This window comes from Monodon monoceros, unplaced genomic scaffold, assembly GCF_005190385.1.
Source record: "Monodon monoceros isolate NGI ecotype Baffin Bay Population unplaced genomic scaffold, NGI_Narwhal_1 Super_Scaffold_4, whole genome shotgun sequence".
NCBI classification, from domain to species: domain Eukaryota; kingdom Metazoa; phylum Chordata; class Mammalia; order Artiodactyla; family Monodontidae; genus Monodon; species Monodon monoceros.
The window spans coordinates 52,035,102-52,044,306 of NW_021703781.1; the positions used below are offsets into that span (position 1 = coordinate 52,035,102).

The 9,205-nt window shown below is 52.9% G+C and overlaps 1 protein-coding gene across 2 annotated transcripts in view; it reads right to left on the reverse strand.

Moving 5' to 3' along the window:
* The window catches only part of SLIT1 (slit guidance ligand 1), a 169,165-nt gene extending 161,841 nt beyond the window's left edge, over positions 1-7,324 (reverse strand). The window contains exon 1 of one of the 2 annotated variants that reach the window (XM_029245813.1): positions 6,849-7,324. In XM_029245813.1, the coding sequence (XP_029101646.1) occupies positions 6,849-7,045 (197 nt within the window). In that variant the 5' untranslated portion in view covers positions 7,046-7,324. The remainder of the gene's footprint in view (positions 1-6,848) is intronic. The other variant, XM_029245814.1, reaches the window with a different exon arrangement.
* Positions 7,325-9,205: the final 1,881 nt, after the last annotated feature.

Genomic DNA, 9,205 nt, shown 5'->3' on the forward strand with positions numbered 1-9,205 from the left:
AAGGTCAAGAAGAACAAAGAAAGGCTAAGGAACTGGTCCAAATTAACAGAGAATAAAGAGCCATGACAAGTAGATGCCACGTATGATCCTGGACAGAACTCTGAACCTGAACAAAACAATAGCTACAAAAGGCATTACTGGCACAATTCATGAAATTCTAAAATGAACCACGGAGTAGATAATAGTATTGTATCGACATTAAATTTTCTGATTTTCATAGCCTTATTGTCCTTAGAAAAATACACACCGAAGCTTTTAGAGGAAAAAAGTTATGCCTCCAATCTATTCTTAAATGGTTCAAGGAAAAAAGGTGTGTGTGCGTGTGTGTGTGTATAATATATGATAAAGCAAAGGGGGAAAAATATAAACAATTGAGTCTGGATAAGGGATATACTTTTGTTGCAACTTTTCTGTAAGTTTGAAATTATAACAAAATTTAAAATTACAGTGAACACAAAGAATCTTTTTGGGTGATGAAAATATTCTAAAATTGGACTGTGGTGATGTTTGCACAACTAGATTTGTTAAACATCACTGAATAGTAAAAAAAAAATTAATATAAAAGTTTACACACACACACACACACACACACACACACACACACACACACACCCTCGGATGGCTCCCCATTCCCCAGCCACATGGCCTGAGCCTACCCGTTACTTTAATCTCCTCTCTCAGAACTCACCAGCACAAACGTTCACCCCACCAGCTGGATCTCCTTCCCAAACATACGGCACTCACTTCTGGATGCCCCCAGATTCCCTTGTCCTGGCTTCACCGCTCACTCACCTAATTCCTGCCCAACCTTCAAGGCCCAGTTCAAATCCCACCTCCCCATCACTGTAGGGATACAACTCCTCCTCCACGTCTCACTCCCATCTCCTCATCTCTAACATTGATGGAGTATTTTCTACATGCCAACGTTATTCTAACCACGCTACATGGACAATTTCATTTGAACTCACAGCCCTACAAGGTAAATGCTACGTTGCTCCCATTTTACAGATGAGAAAATTGAGTCACTCATGAGTCAGCCAAGATCTCTCAGGTGGTAGTTGATGAAGGCGGGATTCAAACAGGACCATTCTCACAGCAAAGACTGCGCTGGTTGCCACTGTGCTCTACGTCCCCACGGGCATCCTTACACATTTGTTCTTTCGCAGACAGACCTTTCTCCCCACCAGGCCGCAAGCTCCCAGAGGAGCAAGTCCATACCCTGAACCTCTGCAGACACTTCGCACACGGCAGGTGCCCAACAGCTGTTTGTCCACGGCAGGCTGGAATCCAGAGAGAAGGGGAGGGAGTCTCGAGCTCAAAAAAAGGAGCCAATTCTCCACCCCGAGCACAGCCCAGCTCCCTGGCTACTGCCCAAGGCCCGGCCGTCATCTGCTCTGGGTAATAAGTATTTGTATGGCGATAATTACAGCATTTGGGAAGAAAATCCCATTAAGCAAGAGCCCTGCCGAGCTGCTAATGCCGGCACAGAACTGAGACAGCAGCTCCAACAAGCTCCCGTCTTGCTCCCAATAACGCGGGGGCTGCCTGTCCCCGCAGCCCTTCAGCCGACCCCCAAAGAGCACAGCCGCCCCTGCTGGCAGTCGCGGGCAGCTTGGGCCACAGCAGCCAGCCCCCTGCCTCCAAGAGGGGGCACCACGAAAGGGGCAGCTCGGTCTCCGTGTGCCCCAAGGATCCCCGGGGATCCAGAGCGCCCAGTGGCTGCCTGATGAGGGAATAGAGAGCAGGGCCGTGCTGGGATCCGGTCTTGAGTGGCACCCAAGTTCCTTTCACAGCCCTGCAATTCTCTGTCACCTTAATAACAATAATAATACTACCATTTACTGGGCACTTGCTGTGTGCCAGACCCAGTGCAAAGTGCTTCTCCCAGCATCACCACATTTAATCCTTAGGACCACCCTCTGAAGCAGGTCCTGTCATCATCCCCATTTTATGGGCAAGGAAATGGGGGCCTGAGAAGTCACACTTTGCTCCAGAGCACTTATCCCAGTTTGCAGTTACGTGATTCTCCTCCTATTGTGTCATTCATCTCCATCTCTCCTGCTGGACCAAAACTCGGAGAGAGAGGCGCGGTTTCCATTTCTGTCCGGGAATATTCATTCGGCACCATGCAGACCTTCAAGAGACAGCTATCTGTTGAATGAGTGAATTAAACCCCATACCTTGCCCAAGGTCCCCCCAGCTGCTGAATGGCAGAGAGGGGCTAAAAAGCCAAGCAGTCTGGCTCCAGAGCCATCCACCCTGCAGAGACTCCCCGCATGACACTGACCCGCGCCTTGTCTCCAAACCCTAAGGGACGCGGGACAGTCCAGGGAAGGAGCATTCTGAGAGCCAGACCCCAGCTTGCAGTCCGGCCAACACTCAAATGCTTGCCCCCCACCGCCCTCTCTCCTGCCCCACCTGAACCCTCAAGCCTTTAGCCTGAGCTTCTCAAATAGTAAAACTAAGAGTCACAAAGCATTTTCACACACATAGAATGAGTGAATCCTGGCAAAAACCCTATGAGGTACTAGGTATCACTCTCCCCGGAGGCAGAACACCCACCATGTGCCAAACACGCCTGCAGGCCCTCTACATGCATGCACTCACTTAGTCCTCACCATCAACCTGCAACCGTCATCCCCTTTTACAGATGGGGAAACTGGGTCTCAGGTCACATGGAGTGGCAGCACCGGGCCGTACCACCAGTCACTCAGAGCCCAGCAATAAGCCCAGTGCACCTGCTACTAGAGACACGAGCTTCACTAGGAGGCAACTCCCGCTGCACCACGTGCGTCTCTACTGCCGGAGCCCATCGAGTCCTGCTCAGAGAGCCCAGGCCGGCCAGGCCCCGGGTGGCAGACGTGGCTTCTGTCTGGCCCTCTGACCCCTCTCACCGCAGCCACCATCCAATCAATGTTTGGAATTCCAACCAGGCTCCCAGACAATCAGCCTGGGGGTGCCCTGGGCAGCCTTCCTTGGTCAAAACCACCCACCCGCATTGAAAAGGGCCTCCAGACTCGGGGCTAAGCTGGGAGAAGGCATGGGCTTCCCAGGCCTCAGCAGCGGGCAGGGAGCTAGGGCAGTGGACAAACTGGCCAGGAGGCAAGGGGACATACCGAGGAAGGCAGGAGTGTAGGCCCCCATGGCCCAAAGAGCAGGAGAAAGTGCTGGACCTGGAGGCAAACAGAAGCCAGCAGGCCTCCCAGGGCCCTCTCTCCATCCTCAGGCCTCTCTCCTCTCTGCATCCTACACCCACAAGGGGCATCCGCGGCAAGCCTGGAATACAAGTGTCCAGGGTGGAGGGGAGAAGTGGTGTCCACACACACTGCACTCTCTCATCACACTCTCCTAAACACTTTTTTAAATTAGAAAAAAAAAAATCCAACTGAAAGGTCCTTGAGTGGAAGAAAAAACGATAGTGGCCATGGCTGGGCCCCTCTGAGTCTGGGCCCTGCAAAGAGACAAGCCCCCAGGCCTCCTCTACCACACTCCCAACCCTGCACTGGACTTCAGTTGTTCCACTGCAGTGAATTACTCAGCATCCCTTCCCCACCCGCCCAACAGCCCCACAGTCCCTCTGGCTGAACCAATTTCCTCAACAGCTCTGGAGCCTGCACAGCCTCTTCCCAGAAGGCCCTGCAGCAAACCAGTGACAATTTCTTCCCACTTGGGAAGACGGGCTGGACCCGGAGTTATGGAATATATGATCATAAAGTTGCTGGGCCTCACAGGCTGCCGGAGAAACTGCCCAGAAGACAAAAGGCGAACGATTGCACAGCTGCGGTCTATAAAAATTTCACAGCCTCGGAAGAAGCCACTGTTTCAGGCTCTGATACTGCACGACACCCATATTGATTAGAGAGAGCATATGCCACAGTTATTTTGAGCCTGCTCAAGGCCTCTTTTCAGGATGTTCTTTTCCTCTTCAAATGGCTCTTTCACGGCCTGCCTGTTGAAAAGGCAGGCTCCCTCTGCTTTCTCCAGCCTTTCCCAATCCAAGAAGTTTTGCACACAGCAAAGGTCAGACCTGATGACTTACCCCTGGATCTGAACCCTGAAGTCTCTAAAGGAAAAATACAGATAGAGAAAGGCCTTCCTGACCCTTCCCAACCTTCCCAGTCTCAAATCCCATCACATTCCACTCCACAGCATGTTTCAGACCCAGGGCAAAGCTGGTCCGTTCTCCCAGCAGGCCGGCCACACTCCCATCTTCAAACTTTTTGCTCCTGCATGCCCTGTCTGGGCTGCCTGCCCTCTCTGCTTGGCAAAATCCGACCCAACCACTGTTGAGTCCCAAAGTACCTTCAAAAAATGGTCCATCCTCTGGAAGCTCCTTCACCCCAGAAAAGGGCTTCTAATCCCAAAGCTTCCTCCCCACAGCCCCATTACACTGCCAGAGCTTACAGTTAGGTGCACCTGCCCGGTTCTCTCAACTGTACATCCCTTCAGGGCAGGGACTTGCTCACTCCCAGCTGGAGCCTCAGCACCCAGGGCAGTTACGGGCTCCACAAACACTTGCTGAATTAAGTAACAAGACTCTTCTCCTAATCCTATTATAATATTGGCTCTCAGCAAGCATCATAATGTACCAAGAATTTCCCATACATTACCTTCAGTCCTCACAAGAACCAGAGATCTTACGTATCAGCAGCCTCGTTTTCCTGATAGAAAGCAACTAAGGCTCAGAGAAATTAAGTCACTTGCCCAAGGTCACACAGCAAATAACTGACTTTATACCAGGAAATTTCACTTCCATCTCACTCTGATTGCAAAAGAGCTAGAGTTCATCAAAGTCAAAACAGATACTACCCTCAAAACTAAAGGTGGAGAGAGAGTAAGAAATGAAATGACTTCAAAATTCAGATCCAAAAGCAAAGGAGAGGGGCTAAAATTCTCAGACCTAGGCCGCTACCAGGGTAACAGCTGCAGGAGAAATGCCCCGAGGACAAGGCAAAGGAACAGAGATGAGGTCCAGAGGGAACATGGAGGGTGACCCTGCAGCCTCAGGGGTCCTTTAGACAGATTTCTGACCCTCCGTCCCTCTTCAGGGCCACACAGGATCCCCAAGGAATCTCTGTTTGTTCCAACTTCTCCCCATGCAGTGCCACAACACACACATACACTGATTCCCATCTAGATTGCAAATTTTCTGAAACCTCCAAGGGAATTTTTCAGTCTCAGCCAAGAGTCTGGGGCAAACGTGCTAATTGCTGACCTTGGTACAGAGTTTGATCCAGGAGACAGTTCCCAGGGCCAGATTTCTGCCTCTGACCAGCTGAGAGTCATGAAAATGTGCTCAAAAGTTCTCAAAATCTGTACGCCTTTCCTGAGAGCCACTGCAGGGACCCAGGAGTGTGAGAAGAAGGAGAAGGCAGATTTCAAAGGGGCCAGCAGCCTCCTCCGAAGTCCAGCTCAAAAATCCCCCAAGGCAGCCACCTCCGCAAGCGGCACAAAGGCCCTTCATGAGGGACTTCCCAAGCGGCGCAGTGGTTAAGAATCCGCCTGCCAATGCAGGGGACACGGGTTCAAGCCCTGGTCTGGGAAGATCCCACGTGCCGCAGAGCAACTGAGCCCATGAGCCACAACTACTGAGCCTGCGCTCTAGAGCCTGTGAGCCACAACTAGCGAAGCCCATGGGCCTAGAGCCCATGCTCCACAACAAGAGAAGCCACCACCATGAGAAGCCCTGCACCACAACAAGAGTAGCCCCCGCTCGCCGTAACTAGAGAAAGCCCACACGAAGCAACGAAGACCCAACGCAGCCAAAAAATAAATTAATAAATAATAAAAAATTTTAAATAAAAAAATAAAAGGCCCTGCATGAGACCAAAAATCTGCACACACAGCCCATGTACACGGGCTCTCCCAGGCTCACACTGCTGAGGTGACACCACAGAGACCAGGAATTCATGCAGATACACATTCTGCAAGAGAATCTGGGAAAACAAATTATATATGTCTATAAACACACACACATGCTAATCCCACCCCCCCACACACACACACACATTCTACAAAATTTGGTGAGTCTAGAAAGGGCCAAGTTTTCTCAAGAATTTAGAAGTGAGTGACAACAGCGTAAGAGAAATGATGGTTTTTATGACTTATCATGGTCAATATCTTTAACCTCGTATCTCCCACTCCAAGCTCCCGACCTCTCAGCATTATTTACGGGCTCCTTGTCCAGGTCATATCTACCCCTCCCTGTGTGCTGAATGTAACATACCCCAAGGCTCAAACCCAAATCCCTCAGGTCCACTGTCTGCCTGGGTTGGGGATGGCTGGATGTGTAGTAGGGGACAAATGCCTCACATCTGGAAGGAAAAAATTCTAAGACTCTGAGGCAAACAATGGGGAGAAAGGGGGAGACTAAGACCTTCAACTCCATCCCATCCTGCTGCCCATCACCAGCCTACAAGCCCTCAGAGCCCAAATGCACGCCTCCCACTCAGAACACAGCCCAAGCCCCATGTGCCCAAATGGAGACATGGTGCCTGGTGAGTGTGAGCTTCCCTCCTGGGTGCCAGGAAGGCTTTCTGGCACCAATTCCCAGACACCCTGGAGAAATAAAGTGCTGGCGCAGTGGGAAGGCCTGCCGTGCTGAGCGCAGGGTGCAGGTGTGAGGATGGGAGCTGGCAGCCCCGCGAGGGCCCTCTGAATCCCAAGAAAGGGAAACATTGGCGCTCCTGGCTCCTGGCTCGGGAAGGACCCTGGCAAGCACTGACTCATTTATTGGCTGCAGAGCCCAGGCCCCTACGGTCCTGCCCCCACCTTTAGCCCTGAATTGCATCGGGGTGGGAGGGCAACCTCGAGGCTCCCCGCGGGCTGCGGATGAGGGCCATACTCACAGGCGCTCCGTGTTCCGTGGAATGTTCTTGGGGACGGCCTGCAGCCCCGTGCCGTGGCAGTCCACCGTGGTGCCGGTGCAGGTGCAGAGGGCGGGGCACGCCGTGGCGCCCAGGCGCCACGCGGCTGCCCACAGCAGCAGCCAGAGCTCGGGCCGGACAAGCCCCGCCGAGGGCCCCCTCCAGGTCGTCAGCGTCATGGTGCCCGCACCGCGTCCCGCTTGCTTGCCAGACGGCAGGAGCCGCTTACCATCCCCGTCCGGGGTGGCCTCCAGGTGCAGTCCCGGGGCAGAGCCACCGAAGAGACCGCGGGTTTGTACGCTGCGCCTTTGCGGGCTGGGTGGCACCTTGCTCCTCCAAGCGACGGCGCCTGTGCGCGGACGAAGGGAGGGCGCCTCGGGCGGAGGGCGCTCGGCTCCTCTCCGGTTTCTCGCGGGCTGCGTCTCCCTCCCTCTCTCCAGCTCCCAACTGACTACTGCGAGGAGGAAAATGGGCAGGCCCCGCGCGCGCACGCACCCCGCGCGCACACACACACACACACTCACACTCACTCCCGCACGCTCGCTCCCACCCAGCAGTCATCCATCAATCGAAAAGCACACAACCAGAACCAGACTCCTCCTCCCCTCCCCGCCCCCGCGTCCCGACGACCACTCGGCTGCCGCTGCTAGCAGCTTACACTTTCAAAGGTGGAACCTCCGAGAGCGGGCAGGGGCTGCGGGGGGAGGGGAGCACACAGTTGGGCCCGTCAGATCGCGACCCTCTCCAGCTCTCTCTACACACACACACACACACACGCACACACACAGAGCGAGGATGCGCACACTTAGACGCACGCACCCGGCTCCCGCAGTCCCAGCTGCTGGTCCAGAGAGGGGGGAGGGGATCTTATTTTGCTGCCTGGACCCCTTCCCCAGGCCACAGACACGCTCTCCCCGACGGCTGAAACGGTTCTAGGGCCCCACCAGACTTGCTTTTTCAATTCTTGGTGAAAGGAAGCCCCGAGCCCCAGGTGACCTCTCCAAGCCACCTACTTCACTTAGCCTGGGACCTTGAGGGTGGAACAAGAGCACTGGGCGGAGGGGGCTGGGGAGTGGGCGGTGCACCAAAGCCCTCGGCCCAGCAAGCCTCCTCCCTTCCCTCAACGCAGTCTCTGACAAGATGGCAGCAACCCCACTTCTCCAAGGGGAGTGCGGAAGTTGACTCCCCCCAGAGTGATAGTGACCCTGATTTGAACAGTTGCACAGCCGGGAGATGTTATTTCTGCCCATCGGGCTACCCTGGCTTCCCAGAATATCAGTGGGGTTTGGAAATCCAGCAGATACCCTAGTGTGCTCACACCAGTGTTCCTCCATTTGTGACAGGTGAAAACAGATGAAAACGAATATTCAGTCCTGTCATGAAAGGACCACTGAGAAGGCCAGGAAAGGGCTTGAAGAGAAGCACCACAGGCCACCCACATCAGACCCTGGGCTTTCACAGTCCTCTAGGCAGGCACTTTGCTCACTGTAAGACCGATATGGTCATGGGTGTGAACAGGAAATGCAGGTGGAGAGAGGACTGACCTCAACCCAAAAAAGATAAGGACCTCTGCCAGATCAAGGAGAGCTGTGGTTTGTTGGTACCATAGGACCCATACATTGTTTGTCCATCAGTTGGGGCCCCTGTCAAGGCTGCTTAGAGCCCAGCAAGAAGAGTAGTTGAACAGGTCAAGAAGCACTTCGAAGTCAGAAAGAGAAAAACAAATACCGTATGCTAATGCATACATGGAAACTAAAAAAGCGGTACTAATGAACCTAGTGGCAGGGCAGGAATAAAGACGCAGACGTAGAGAACAGACTTGAGGACACGGGGAGGGGGAAGGGTAAGCTGGGACGAAGTGAGAGAGTAGCATGGACATATACACACTACCAAATGTAAAATAGCTAGCTAGTAGGAACCTGCTGCATAGCACAGGGAGATCAGCTCCATCTTTTCTTTGTGACGACCTAGAGGGGTGGGATAGGGAGGGTGGGAGGGAAGCTCAAGAGGGAGGGGATATGGGGATATATGTATACATATGGCTCTTCACTTTGTTGTACAGTAGAAACTGACACAACATTGTGAAGCAATTATACTCCAATAAAGATGTGAAAAATATAAAATAAAAACTTTTGGGAAGATGGAAAAAAAAAAAAGAAGCACTTCCCCTCACAGGTGGTGGCTACCTGGGTTTCTCCTTGGGAAAAAAACCAGAAGGAAAAGGTGGCTGGTCCAGGAGGTGCCAGGGGTAAGCACAGCACACTACAGTCTGTCAGAGCTGGTGATGTGGTACTGAAAGACCCCACAAGATTAAAGCTTCCTCACCCACCAGGTACCAA